This window comes from Chamaea fasciata, unplaced genomic scaffold (assembly GCF_029207755.1).
Source record: "Chamaea fasciata isolate MVZ Bird 193981 ecotype frontalis unplaced genomic scaffold, bChaFas1.0.hap1 SCAF_8, whole genome shotgun sequence".
In the NCBI taxonomy this organism is placed as follows: Eukaryota; Metazoa; Chordata; class Aves; order Passeriformes; family Sylviidae; genus Chamaea; species Chamaea fasciata.
Genome location: NW_027094093.1, coordinates 3107824 through 3123109, shown reverse-complemented (window position 1 = coordinate 3123109; position 15286 = coordinate 3107824). Strand labels below are relative to the sequence as shown.

Below are 15286 nucleotides of genomic sequence, written 5' to 3'. Positions count from 1 at the left end.
ATCACCTCTTCCTGCAAGACTTTACTGCCTTTTTCCTTCTGATGACTAATCCTGGCTCCTGTGACTTTAGGATGGTTTTGTGTGATGCTAAAACTCATCTCTTGTTGATGGACAAGTCCCCCTGCTTGCACAGAACTATAAATACCATGATGGAGGTCGCAGAAAAAAACTGGAAATAGATCTGGAGGTCTCCTAGAAGATAAAATGAGGAATGAGGTGAAATGGGCTGCCCAGGGAGGGGTGGAGTCTCCATCGCTGGAGGTGTCCGAGGAACACCTGGATGTGGCGCTCAGTGCTCTGGGCTGGGTGACAAGGTGGGAATTGGTCCCCAGGTTGGACTCGATCTTGGAGGCCTTTTCCAACCTAAGAAATTCTATGTTTCTGGAAAATCTCAGCTTCCCACTGTTATGGGAGATCATGGGTGATCCTGTGGGCAGGGGAGATTCCATAGCCTCAGGGAGTTTCACTTTTCCCTTCAGCTACATTTCGTGGCTGTAAACAGGCTCTGAGCAGCTGCTCGATGTTAAAACCAAAAAAGCCCCCAAATGTTTGCTTCAGTCCTGTCACTTTTGAGCCAGCAAGACATCCATTTTCACTGGTTTATCTTGATGCTCTGCTCATCCCCAGCTGTTGTGTCTGAAAAGGGATTGGCTGCCAGCAGCTAATAAACAGGATGATAACATAACTTCCTGCATTTGGGGAAATAAATAAGAGCAGTTTTATAGCACACATTACTTTATTGGCCTGTTTTCCTTAGCGTGCATTTCATTTCATATTTTTCATTCATTGCTAGTAGCCTTTTCACTCTGTGGCATCCCACCCTTTAGGGGAAGGGGGCTCCCAAGGTCTGCAGATGCACATGGTTGAAAGAAAATACAAAAGTGAGAGGCCCTGAAAAAGCTTACTGAGTTTTATTAACAAATTACACACTTGGAGTGGAATTTGGTGTGTTCGTCGCTGATCTCCCTGACCTCAGTACAAGCACGTGGCAGTGGCTTTTGGATAAAGGATAGAGTGAAAGGGAAAAGGGAGAGGGTGATGGATTAAAGAGGGAGAGGCAGAAAGAAAGGGAGAGAGATCACTGTTCCTGACTCCAGCACTGATCCAGCTGATGGAGTATCCAGGGGCACAGATGCACCTGAGCTTCATGGCTGAACCTTTTATAGCTGCCTTTTCCCTGCCCTGGAGAAAAATTTCTCACTTTCTGTGCAAATTAGTTAACAAGTTTTTCCTAGACTTTTCTTGAAATGGGTCAAGGGTCTTCAGAGGTCTTCCTGCTTTCTCAACATCATCCCTGTGCCGTGCTTATCTCCCCTAGCCAGAATAAGGAAGTTTGTTCCATAAAATGCTGCCCTACCTCCATGTGACCTCTTCTCCAGCCACATTCTGTTCTTTCCCAGAGTGGGTTACTGCCAACAATCCTTGGTTGTTATTACCAGCAATCCTTGGTTGGCTCCACAGCTATGAGGGTTTGAGACATACACATCTTGAATCAGAGAACCATGGAATATCCTGAGCTGGAAGGAAGCCACAAGGCTGATCAGAATCCAACTCCTGGCCCTGCACAGGACACCCCAGCAATCCCACCCTATGCCTGAGAGCGTTGTCCAGAGTTTTGAGCTCTTCTAGGTTTCTATACAATCCCAATGGATGCTGTAAATGGATCCCACTCAAAAACTTGCAGGTCTTCCATAAATTTCTTCCCAGAGGGAAGACTCTCCCATGGGGTCAGGTGGGTGGTTGTCATGAACTCGGTGCTTTTTGCAGAAATCAGCTCTGGGACCTACAGAACTTTCCGTATTTATGTGCTCAGGGGACAAACCCTCCCCGTGTGTCCTTTGGGTGAAACTGTTTTTTCTGGGAGCAAGATGCCCATCAGGGACACAGTCCAACTGAGCAGGTTTGCTCCTGCTGGAGGCACTGGGAGGTTTGGCATGCACTGGAAGAGCCTGGGGGATGGATGGGTGCCAGCTCACAAAGGTGATGGTTTCTTTAGGAATTACAACAATACCTCTGGGCTGCAGCAGCTGCCTCTATAAATTGAGAGGTTGCCAATAAAAGGGAAGACTTTGCAGTGTCTTGTGTGCTAGCTGCTGGCTCTGGGGATCTGTTCAATGTCTATCCACCTGGTATTATTATTATTATTATTAATATTAATAATAATAATTTTATTATATGTTGGGGAAAGGCAGAGGAGAGCTTTTGCCAGACTCATGCTATAGGACATTCATAAATTCCATCTGGAGCACAGGAAAGATCAAATGCTGCAAATCTCTTCTCTCAAGTAAGACCAGACCCCAGCCCAGCTTTGACAATCAAGGAGCCAGAGGAAGTGTCAGGATAACACTGGATTTCAGGAAACCAGGTGGAAGTTGTCCCCTCCTTTGCCAGAACTACCCTCTGATATCTTTGAGGAGTGTCTCTTCAGCAGAAGTGGGATTAGCTCCTTATGTCCCGATTTTCCCATATTCTCAACTCGTGGTTCTCTTTCCAGCCATGCCAGCAATGACCATCAGTGTAATTACCACAGTTTTCGTCAAAAATAAGAGTTACTCTTCCCCTTAGTCCTCTTAGGCTCTTGTATTGGTCATAACTGTCTGGGTTGATGGAATTGGCAAGGATGGTAATAAGAAAATTGAATTGTATTTTTTTCTTTTATGATGACCTGGTTAACAGTTTGATGTATTGGAGTCACTTTTGGCTGATTTGAGTAATTGAACCCCTTTGGGAAATGAAAGGCATTAAATCACTGTGTTCCCTTTTGGGAGGATATTTTCCCAGTTAAGCAAGCCTTGCTGGTTTCTGCTCTGTAGGCTTGGAAATGAAGGTTAAATAATAAATTGGTCATCTCTATGACAACAGAAACACTGCCTTCATGGCAGAGATGTTGTTTCAGAAGGCTTGCCAGGTGGATCACAGATAAGAAACTTGCTTAAATTTTATTTTTGGCTCCAGCAGATAAAATATTATTCTTGGTGCCTTTTCAAAATATGATTAGCCAGCTCAGGCTATTCCACAACCAGGGCTCTGAGCTTGGGGGAGTCCAAGGGCTTTTTGCTGTGCAGCCAGATCATGTGTCTCACTTGGGTCTGGAGTGCTTAAATTTCCATTTGCATATTTGGGACAGCTGGAAAGGTGAGCTGAGGCAAAGGGGGATGTTCAGGGCAATTTTTGTGGTGTTTGGAAGAAATAAAGTGAGAAAAGGCAACAGCAAGAGGAAATATGTTGGCAAAGATGTATCAGCTGGCCATCCATGGGTGGGGAGGGTAGGTGGGAGGCCACTGTGTATTGTGGTAGTAGAAACCTTGGCATTTTCCTATATATTATGTCTTGCCCGGGACAGCATGGCCCAAAAAAAAAAAAAAAAAAGGAAAAAAAAAATCTAATTCCACAGAGGTGATTAAAGGTCAATTATGTGAGTCATCACTCTGTCCAGTAGCAAAGATTTTTTTTTCTTGCCAAAGTGCCACAAAAGCCTTGTAAACCCACATGGCTTGGCTTTTCTACCTCGTGCCTCATCTGCGCCTGGCCAGCACTGCCACTATTTCTCACTCTCCCTGTTTTTCTCCCTTAGGTCTCACATCAGGTGCTTTGAAACAAAGAGAATAAAAGGAAAAGTCATAAAAGAGCAAAATGAGGAAACATCGACATTTGCCCCTCGTGGCAATGTTTTGCCTCCTGCTCTCAGGCTTTGGCTCAGTTGGTGCTCAGCAGCAAGCAGGTAAGCCCAGGCTGCTTCACTTGATTTTGGCCCTGTACAACCACTCATTGGCACTGTTTGGTGTTTAACATGCATGTCCATGGGATGTTGTGGATGGATGACCTTCTGCTCCTCAGCTCCCACCTTGCTGAGGGTCCTTGGGACCCAGGCCTTGCCCAACACACTCACAGTGCCTCCCCAAGCATGACCCTGGCCGGTGCTGTGCCGTGGAGGATGCTCTGCAGGGCACCAGGGTGTGGGACCTGCACTCAGGGTGGTCCTGAGAGGGTCTTCTCCTGGGCAGAGCTGTTCTGCCCTCCTTGCATGTGTAGGAGGGCTTTTAGCAGTGAGAAGAGTGCTGTCACTGATCTGCAGAAAGGCTGTTTAGAGAGGTGGTGCTGGCGCCTTTGGGACCGGAGCTGGTGTCACCAAGCAGGTGTTAACAGCAGGAAAAGTTCAGAAAATTCATGCCAGCACTCAGGCTGCTTAAACCAAGCTGTCCTTCCTTCCTTGAGCACCACCACGGAGCCAGCAAAAACTGTACAAGAGACACAGGCAGCTAGAAACTGGATGAGCCTGAATTCACAGGCGAAACTGCCGGTGTCTCTGCCTGGCTTGGGGCTGGTGTCCAAACCCATGGGCAGGGGTGTAGGAGGGCAGAAGAACCTCGGTTCCCCCTCTTTGGGCAGGGCAGGTGGCATGCTGCCCCCCAGCACCTGCAGTGCCAGGATGGCTGTGTGGTTGTTCTCCAGCGCTTCTTATTTGGCTGCGGGCAATAAGGGGAAGCTGAGCTTCACTTTCACTGTGCCAAGGAGGCTGTTGGTTGTTTGGGTGAGGAGGAGGAGGAGGAAGAGGAGGTGTGCTTGTGCTGGCCGATAGAAAATCCTAAACCCCCATCTGTTTTTTTAAAGCTGTCCAAACCGTTGCCGTGGCTGATATAATATTTCTAGTGGATTCCTCCTGGAGCGTTGGGAAGGAACACTTCCAACTCATTCGAGAGTTTCTGTACAATGTTGTAAAAGCTTTAGATGCGGGAGGAAATGATTTTCGCTTTGCCCTGGTCCAGTTCAGCGGAAACCCCCACACAGAGTTCCTGTTAAATACCCACCCCTCCACCCAGGACGTCCTGTCCCATATTGCCAACATGACTTACGTGGGGGGAGGCGCCGAGCCTGGAAAAGGATTAGAGTACCTAATCGAGAAGCACCTCACTAAAGCTGCTGGAAGCAGAGCCAGTGAAGGCGTGCCCCAGGTTATTGTAGTGCTAACAGACGGACGGCCACGGGGTGATGTGGCTCTGCCCTCATCTCTCCTTGACTTGGCCCGTGTAAACCTCTTTGCGGTCGGCGTGCAGGACGCGGTGGAAGGGGAGTTACAGGAAGGAGCGAGCGGACCCCTCGATACGCACCACTTCAACCTAGAGAATTTTACCACTCTCCACGGCATAGTTGGGGACTTAGTGGCCAGTGTCCGCTCCTCCATGACTCCAGAAAAGGCTGGGGCCAAAGGACTGGTTAAAGACATCACAGGTAATGGCTGTGACTGGTGGTATCTGCTGGCACTGTGCTGTTTGGCATTGCCACTCTGTAGGGGCAAGACTGAGATGGACGTTCAGAGGCTTAAAAACAAAGGTTTGAAGTGCACGGCCCTGTGTTTGCAGCTGCCGAAGTGCTGATGTTTGCAGACTGAGCCAGAGCTGCCAGGAGTCAGGGCATGAATCCTTGAATGGGCAGTGGCACCTTGTGGCCATCCTTTGCACATATGGCATGGATATTCAGGCGTAGGGAGCTCTGCAGAGTTAGTAAATTGCCCTGGCACTTTGTGGCCATCCTTTGGTACATATGGCGTGGAAATTCAGGCGTAGGGAGCTTTGTGGAGTTAGTAAATTGCCCTGTCCTGTTCACTCCCAAGGTGGGGAAACAGCGAATGAACGCACCAGACCAGATGGTGACCCTGACTGAAAATCCTCTGGAGACTTCCAGAGGTCTCTGCTGGTTGCAGGGACACCATGATGGATGTCCCCTTAGAACCAGGTGGGGGGACAGGGAGATAAGCATTGTGCCATTCCAGAAAGTCACACTCTTGTGCAGTGTGCCATTCCAGACAGTCACATTCTTGGCTGAAGACAGCAAAAGAAGCTGGGTGGGGAATTTTTCAGCTGAAAGCTCACTCCTGCTGTCCCTTAGCTTCTCTCCTCATGCACCTGGAGAAGGTGTGTGGTTGGAGTCTTCTCTGTGAGCTTATGGCTTCCACCTGCTGGAGCACCAGACCCTTCCCTTGACTGAAACCTCCTTGCAAACCACATTGGCTTCAACTGACCTGCACTGAGTGCAACACAGGGCCCAATGTCCCCAGAAAACAAAAAACAAACCAGTCTTCCTCCATCCCTTCTCTGTTTATGAAATTCCAGCATGGCAAGAGCCTTCTGAGCAGCTTTGTTGTTTTTCAAAACAGAAGTCCTGGGGATCAAACCTTTCTTTTTATTCCTGAGACTCCATCTGAAGGTCAAGAGCTTGTGGGGCGACGTAAGGCCACAGCAGTGCGATGAGGCAGTGTGACATTAATCCCCCTGTGTTGTCTTGCCTGATTAACCCTCATGCCAGCCCCACTGGGTGCTCTCCATCACTGCATGACACCGAGCAACACCAAAAGTCCGTGCTCATGTGTGTTTTTTGTTGTGCAAAGCGCTTGACAGGGCAAATATCTAGGTTGTAGGAAAGTTACAGGGGAATAGCTGCCCCACAAATATAACAAAAGGCTCACTAACGGTAAGGAAGTGACACCAATACATGTGGAAAATGAATGTTACACCCAACCTGCTGACAGCAGTCAGGTGGCTGTTGGGCATCTTAGCCATGAAGGAGCCCAGTGTTTCCTTGTTGTTCCCCAGCTGGGGAATTGGTCTCTGGAAACTGGCTGTCCTCCTCTGGACCATGCCAGCAGGTAACCCCACTGAATGGAAACATCTGGAATCACGGACATTCCTTTAAGAGCTTTAAAGCCAAATTCCTACTTTGTGTATATCGTGCATTTCCAAGTTTGTTTCTGCTTAAAGGTATTTTTTGCAAGCATTTCCTTCCCACCTTTATAACACAAATTTAAGTTAATCATGGTGTTGTATCATTGCCTCTGTGTGACTTGCATGGGTGATATACAGAGTATTGTTAAACATGGGAAAAGACGTTACGGGTCCTAAACCTTGGATGATAACAGTGTGCAAAGCATGGTACAAATAACATAAAAGTTTAAGAAGTCAGTTTTTCAGCTGATAACAACATGTGGCATTAAAATGTATGAAAGTGCCATGGATGCTATGTTAGAAACGAGCCCTAATATCAAATGGAAGTGTACAAAAGCCCCAGCCCTGTACTGGTTCCAGTAAAGAGAAAAAAACCTGTTGGTCTGTGGCAGTCCCTGGAGCTGACTCACGTAAATACAACAGTCAGCCCTGAGTTTGCCCTGAAGTATTTGTTAAATCTGAGCTGTCTGTCTCATCTGACCCTCCTTGCTTAGTTGTGTAACCAGCATGCTTTTATTTGTTCTCCACACCAGCTTGTTCCATAAATGTGCACTGAAGTACAAGGTTTTTTTACAGTGATGACAAATTATCCAACGCATCTGTTTCTTATCTGTTTTCTCGTCAGTGGGAGCAACCCATTAGTGCCTGGAATCTTGTTCCTCCCAAAAGATATCCAGGATATCTAAAGCGTCCCTGGGTAAAACCACTGTGAGATTTCCCTTTCATTTTTACGATGAAGTGGAATGTGTACATCCCAACTGAAAATGGCTCAGTAAAACCAAGCCTAAGCACCTCTAAATTTTGCCTTGATGGAAAAATAAATCTGGAGCTCCTTGAAATTCTGAACCCTGTAATTTCCTCCGAGCCAACACTGGCCATTGAGTTGGTCCAGGGGAGTGATGCTTATTTGGAGACCTTCTCCTTTGTTGCTGGAATTGTGGCATTGTTTGAATCTCCTGGTTTATGAAAACATGTACTAGAAAAATAACTAAATCATCAATAAATAAATAATTCAGTGGCAGTGCTGGTTAATAGCAAAGACCTCGGGTTTATTCCTGGCCTTGCTAAATCACATGTCAGCTCTGCTGCTGGTATCATCTTTGGCTTTCAAAAGTTGAGAGCTGACTGAGACAGATTTCCGAATGTTGCTTGTCATTCATTTGCAAACAGTCTGAAATTTGAGTTCTTAATGAGAGTGGAGAGTAATAGAATGGAAACATCCGAGCATGCTTTGGGGTTTTTACCCCCCCATTCTTTTTTTGCATGCATACAGCTCTTGGTGATGTCAATGGTAAAAGTAGTTGAGCAAAAGGAATAAGAGCAGACACCAGGGCATTTTGGGTCTGCTTTGGTAAGTCTCACAGCAAAAATACACCCCCTCAACACCACGTTCATGCCATGTGCAAGCTTTGTTTGGTGTGTGTATATTCTCATGTGATCATCTGGGTATGGTCACAACAACTAGAGTTGGATAATTGTGTCATGACTGATTTCATCACCCTTTTTTAACCTGATTCTGCATTCCTTGATTGAATATCCAGAATCCCTATGAAAAACATAGACCAGACCCCTCTGGCAATAATCAACCCATCTTTGTGCAAAATATTTAAAGTGACACAATTTTTGCATGGCCTGGGTTGAGAACTGGGTGGGTCAGCCTGCTAGACACATAACTTCAGGTGGATGCTGGCAGCTGGTCAAAGAGTTACAGTCCAAGAAAAATAACTAAAACCTTTTCAATTGTCTCTAAAAAATGCATTTTAAATAATATTTATTCATGGTGGGAGATACCCATATATTCAGCCTCTGTGTTTAACCAGCAAAAGAGCAGAATCCTGACAGAGAAGCTGAAATTTTCCCTGCATCCAGTAAATGTTGGCTTTTCTCTTCCCAAAAAATAGAAGGCAGCAATGATGAAAACCTCCTCACCCTCTACCTTCAGCATGAATTGCCACCCTAGCCCACCTTTTTCTTTTGGCTCTGTCTAAATTTTTGGACAGTACTGGCCACTGATGGAATATATTATCTAGATTTCCAAAAACTGTATTTTGCCAAGGTGTCTCCTTGCATGCCAGTATTGCCAACCACCATGTTACTACGGCCACTGTTGTTTCCACTCAAGGCCTCCCTCGATGGGTTGTGGATGCTGCTGGGAAGGGCCTGAGAGCTCATATTCAATCAGAATGCAGAACTAAGAGGCAAAAGTCACCTCCTCAGTGATCACGTTGTTTTGTTTTCTCATTTTCGTGTTTCTCACTGGTTTTCCAAGAAACATGTCAGAACACTGTTACAACTGCATGTAATCACCCATTTTAATGCTTTCACCTTTTGCATTTCTTTTTTTTAAAGCTCAAGAGTCCGCTGACCTTATTTTCCTTATTGACGGATCAAACAACATCGGAGGTGTCAATTTTCCAGCCATACGCGATTTCCTTGTAAATTTGATTGAGACCCTCAGAGTTGGAGCTCAGCAGATACACATTGGGGTGGTGCAGTATAGTGATCAACCCAGAACCGAGTTCTCTTTGAACAGCTACTCCACAAAGGCGGATGTCCTGGATGCCGTGAAGGCACTCGGCTTCCGCGGGGGCGAGGAGGCGAACACCGGTGCGGCACTGGAGTTTGTGGTGGAGAACCTCTTCACCCAGGCGGGAGGCAGCAGGATAGAGGAAGCGGTGCCTCAGATTTTAGTACTGATAAGTGGTGGAGAGTCTAGTGATGATATCCGAGAGGGCTTGTTAGCGGTGAAGCAAGCTGGTATATTTTCGTTTAGCATTGGGGTCCTGAATGCTGACAGTGCAGAGCTGCAGCAGATTGCTACTGATGGAAGCTTCGCCTATACTGCCCTGGATATCCGTAACCTTGATGCTCTTCAAGAATTATTACTGCCCAACATTGTTGGAGTGGCCCAAAGACTCATTTTGTTAGCGGCCCCAACCATTGTGACTGAAGGTATGTATGCCTTTCTAGACCCTTGCATTTCGGTGAATCGATGAATGGTTGAGCTTTTGCACACTTTACCAGCATATTTAAAGCTTTAAGTATTTTTAATTTTCTTTTTTTCAATTAATCTCTCTGGTCTGCTTATGGAGAAATGATGTTTCTGTGCAGAAACTCATTGGCCCAGTGGGTTATCTGTCAAAAAACATGAGGTCTTGTTGCAATAACTGGCATGACATGGGGTGTTTTAAAAGACAGGAGCAGAGGATTGAAAAAAAAAAGGGTATAATAAAAAAAGCTCATATAATCCTTATTGAGATATCTAAGCACCCTGGGAGTAAACACTGCAGCACTGCCAGTTGTAAAAATATTTATTCCATGTAAGCTTACATTATATGTCAGTTGGAAGTGTCATGACCATAAAATGTGGCTGAGGAAGGTAACAGGAATGCTAAATGGATCCCTATGTTCCAGAGTTGAAATTATCTGCTTGCTAAACAGTAATATTCCACAACTCACGGAAGCTCTGAGCTGCCCTTGGTAAAAGGGCGACATTACTGTGTCGTTGAACTTAAAAACTGAACAGTCCTTAGTTCTTCTGAAGTGAAATCCCTACCTTTGACCCATCAGCTGAGAAAGTTTACAGCTTTCCACGAGGCCATGGGAATTAAAAATGCAGGTGGTAATATTCCCCTTAGGTCACTTTGTCACCCGTAAGTCCCACTGACACTATTTCTGGACTAGCATCAGCTCAGGTGTGGTAGAATGATGAATGTCTGGATTTATGGGGCACATAGGTGATTTATGAAAGACACAGTATGTCGTATTGCAGAGGAGCTTCTGCACTTAATTAACAGGATGCGAACAGCACTTTTGGGATCCCGTTGTCAGTCTGGAGTTTCTGTACACACTGTTCCTCATGGTGTATGTTGACATATAAAACTGCATTCCAGATGTCTTCACTGATCCATGCCTAAACATGATTGTTATCCTGTGGCTCAAATCAAAGGGAGGCATTTGCCTTAGAGATCACTTTATGACCCTGCTTTGATTATTCCAGGAAAGAACATTAAGAACTTTTTCTTGTAGCACCCCACAAGAACCAAATTTAGCCAAATAATACGAAGTCAGCATGTGGAGCAAAAATGTGTGTACTGGGATCCATGCAACTCAGTGAAAAATCTCTCTTTCCCTCCTGCCTGTTTTTTAATGGTTTGAATGGCAAGGTTAAAAATTTTTGGTACATTTTGTTTCATCTGCACTTGCATATTTCTCACTTAAAGTGCCAGCTCATTTGTAGAAGGTGCTACGTCAGCCTGTACAGTTACATACAGATGGATATGCTAAATGGGGAAGTAGATTGTTTTCAAAGGACCTTTAGGGAATTTCCTACCCCTGGCATCCATGGAAATCAATTTGGACTGGTTTGCTTGATTCACATCAAAAACTTGGAAGGTTGCAGGGTAAAGCAGTTTGGGAGACGCTGCAGCCTAAAAGGGCTGCCAAACCCTCCAAGGTGCCAAGCGCTCCTATAAAATACTGAAGTCATCTAGCTTCACTTTGGCTGGCCAGCTGTTCATCCTGGGATGAAGGGGTGTGCCAAAGTGGCTTTCTGTTCCTTCACCTCCTGGGAGAACCTGGATGATGGTGTTAGATGAGGTGTTTCACCAGACAGCTGACATGGCAATGAGGACGGAACTATGCAGGGCTGGGTTCAAGGCTGTCACCCTCCAACATTTCTAGCTTTGAGAGTCAAAGATACAATGCTTCGATCCCAAATCCTTTGAAATTCTTGGGAGACTTGCCATCAGCTTTACAGGGCTTTGGATTAAGCCCTTTGAGATGTGCACAGCCCTGCTTAAAGGCTTTTGTGTTAATTGTGTCCATGCAAACCATACCCGTGGGTTGTTTCTTCCTGTGTGTTTTGGGTTTGGTTCTTGCATTCCTCTGAGGAAAAATACTGCAGGATTTGAGAGCTGCAACAAGAATGAGAAGCAGAGGGAACTCTTCCTTCCCAGCCTGCCTCATCTTTCCAAAGCCCCTTTGATGTTTCCCCCAAAAGTCAAAAGTTTCCAGGCTCTCCACTTTTGGATTTCTAGCTGCTGACAAGCTAAGGATGTGCTTTGGGTGTTTCTCCTGGGTCATACAAAGCAGCGATGTCAGCCCTTGCTATCCATTATCCAAAGTTTCCTGTTTCCAGCCCTCTCCTCTTGGAGTAACTGAGGAGGAAAAAAAAAAAAACCTGGCTGGAGGGATGAATGCTGGAAATCATGGCTCTGGGAAAGGGATCATTTACACAAATGCTCGTTGCTTTGTGCGTAGGTCTGTTCTGACAGCCTGGGCAGCCAATTGCAGACCTCTGGCAGCTCACTGGTTGTGGCTTGAGGGGGGCACCACCACGTTTGCTTGTGCATGTCCTCATCATTTTATGCTTGACAGCACCACGGCAGGCAATTTTAAACTTCCATTTTTCACAATTGGTCCTTAATGGCACTATTTCCAGCACGACTTGATGAGAGGCATTTGCAGAGGTTCACATTTGCTGATGCAGGCAGGTCTTTCAGGGTCTGAGGGCAGAGGGGCAGCCGAGTCACAGATGTCATCCCCAGCTCCAAGTCACCCCTCGGGGCAGCCCAGTCTCATGGCACTCACCCGAAGTGAAAAACCTGACTGCATCCAGCCTTTGGAAGCACCGCTATCCTTGGCCAGCTGGTGTCTGGCCAATGAGGACTGCAGCTAAAGTTTTGTTCTTTGTTGAAATCCAAAGTAAACAGCCTCCACGCAGAGAAGCCCTGATGGGCTGGGGGCTGCTCTTCTCCATCCAGGCAGGGCAAGGCAGTGTTTGCTACTGCTTGCCCTGAGGGGTGTGAGATCCCCATGGGACTGGGTGTCCTCTCCCCACAGGCTGTGCACTGGGTGTGGGATGGACCTGTCTCCTTGAATCCTGAACGCATCTCAGGAGCTCTTAGGTGGGTGGGTGATTTAAGGATACCCCAAGCCCAACATAACACAATGATCCACAGTGCTCCAGCATAACTTGGAAGCAATACAAAGTTTCCTTTCTCACGTCAATGGCATGAAATCAGGGAGGGGGTGATGTGAGAGGATTTGTCTAAAGATGATATTAAGATTAGGCACCATGACAGTCATGTTTAATGCTGTTAACACAATCACATTGCTGTTGTTAATATCCACCTTTTAAAAATATATATTTGCTGTATTAAATATCATGATGCTTTGGTTTCAATGCCACACAACAGGGGGTTTTTCCTCCCTAACTAACTTTCTTCAAACTTAGCTGGGGCACCGGAAAGCTAATTGTGCTCTTTCTGTGTCCTGTGCCATCATCAATAATAAAGTTTCAGAAGCTACAAGCCAGGGAACCTGTTTGTTAAAGACATGGCCACCAGAACATAATCCAGCTCATCCATGACTGGGCCACCTGTGCCAAGAAAAACCATAACTTGTTTTTGTTAGATAAGGAATAAGATTTAGGATGTGAAGACCCCAAATCCAGGTATATTGAATAGGTGGAGATTGTTCTTTCCTTGTGTCATTGCTCTCAGGAACCTAATACTTCTCATACCAAACCACCACCATTCAAGTGGTTCCTCTGCAGATAGAAGGAGCAGCACCTGCTTATTTTATTTCATGTGCCCCCTTGAGTGCCAAGATTTCTCCTTACTGCCTTTCATTCTTGCTTTTACATGTACACGTATTTTAATATTCAAGTGTGTAAAAATCACAGGTTTTGCAACTCTTCAAGTCTTCGGTGTTTTAGAACGGGGGAGACAGTCCGATTTACTATTAGTCCTCTTCTAGAGCCTAAAAAAATAATTCTGTTTGGAAAGCAAGACCTTTTTAAAGGCGTTGAGAGTAACAGTATTCCAAGCAAACAAGAGGTCCTGAACATTGCTGAGCTGTTGACATAGATACAGAGTGCAGAGTGTTTTGAAGGCTAACACGATGTTCATGTGTTACTTGCAGTTATTGAAGTGAACAAGAAGGATATAGTCTTCCTGATAGATGGCTCAACTGCTTTGGGGGCTGCCCCCTTTAATGCAATTCGTGATTTTGTTGCCAAAATTGTCCAAAGGCTGGAGGTTGGACCCGACCTGATCCAAGTGGCGGTGGCACAGTATGCAGACACTGTGAAGCCAGAGTTTTATTTTAACACCCACCAGACCAGAAAGGATGTGATGGCCAATGTGAGGAAGATGAAGCTCATGGGTGGCACGACACTCAACACTGGCTCGGCACTGGACTTTGTGAGGACCAGCTTCTTCACCAGTTCTGCAGGGTGCAGGATGGAGGAAGGGGTGCTCCCCATGCTGGTGCTCATCACTGGGGGTAAGTCCAGGGATGCTGTTGACCAAGCTGCAGCGGAGATGAAAAGGAGCCGGATAGTGACGCTCGCCGTTGGGTCGAGAAATGCCGACCTGGCAGAGCTTCAAGAAATCGCTCATGAACGAGATTTTGTGTTCAACCCAAACGACTTCCGCCTTCAGTTCATGCAAGCCATCCTTCCTGAAGTGCTGTCACCTATCCGCACACTCTCTGGAGGACTGATTGTTCCAGAGCCACCGCCAGGTAATTAATGGCCTTTTTCTAATTAAGGAGGTGTGGTTTATAAGTTTTGCCAATTCTTGTTCTATGACATGTAGGGGAAAAACACATCAAATGCATGTTCCAGCATGGTTAAATGTGAGTGCATGAACAGGTCAGTGAACTTGGTAGCGTGATTGTTGTTACAGCTTTATCCTTCCTTCCTGGAGATTTTTTGTCCTGTTCTGGTTTTGTCACCAGCATTTAAAGGCCTGGATGGGGAAGATGTGCTTTACTAGTTAGGTACCCAAATTGTCCAGTGGGGGCTTTTGCTCTTCTTAGGGTCTGTGTAGCCTATGAATGGGATACCTGTGAAAGTCGCTTCCTCAGTCTGGGAATCATCCACAGTGGGTGTTTGCTCAGGAAAGTAGAGGTTTCATTGGTGTGTAAAGAACATAAGTGAATTTGTGGAGATGTTCAGAGCTGATATTGTTGGACTGAAACTCACCCTTTAAGAACATACTTGGTTTTCTTATGATTTATTCAGCTCAAGCCCTAAGATGCATGCAAAGATATTTCAGTGTTGATTTTCATTCAATCTGTTTGGAAGATGATCCAAAGCTCCACAAAGCCAGTGGGCTCTTTTTAATTGTCCTTGCCGTTGACATCAGTAGACTTTGGAACAAACCAATGATAGGGTCGTGTCTTTTGAGGAAGCTCCCCCTGCATTTCAAGAGATGTTCCAGGTGCATGGAGATTTTATATCAAATTTTTCAGGATTTCTTCACAGTAGAGATGCTTGAGGTGAAATCCACGTTGCACTAGATCATATCTGAACTTTGTATTTCTGTCTCATGGCATATGAACCTTAGAAAACCAGGATTTCTTCCAGCTCCCAGTAAGATCAGTAGTGAGGTTCCCATTGGCTTAAGTAGTTGTTGAATTGTGTCCATATTTTTTCTAGTTTCTCACGTAATTTAAAATTATAAACCGCAGTGGAAAAGAAACAGAATGTTTGGAAAGAGTCCCGAAAGAATTAAAGCCTGTGTCTAATTTACATGAAAAGAAGACATTTTGAAATC

The 15286-nt window shown here is 45.7% G+C and overlaps 1 protein-coding gene across 1 annotated transcript in view; it reads left to right on the top strand.

Moving 5' to 3' along the window:
- Window positions 1-15286, top strand: part of COL6A3 (collagen type VI alpha 3 chain) — a 58383-nt gene that overhangs the window by 5212 nt on the left and 37885 nt on the right. Inside the window, exons 2-5 of the mRNA XM_066189397.1 lie at window positions 3575-3721; window positions 4612-5229; window positions 9069-9671; window positions 13647-14249. Of these exons, the coding sequence (XP_066045494.1) occupies window positions 3634-3721; window positions 4612-5229; window positions 9069-9671; window positions 13647-14249 (1912 nt within the window). The 5' untranslated portion in view covers window positions 3575-3633. The remainder of the gene's footprint in view (window positions 1-3574; window positions 3722-4611; window positions 5230-9068; window positions 9672-13646; window positions 14250-15286) is intronic.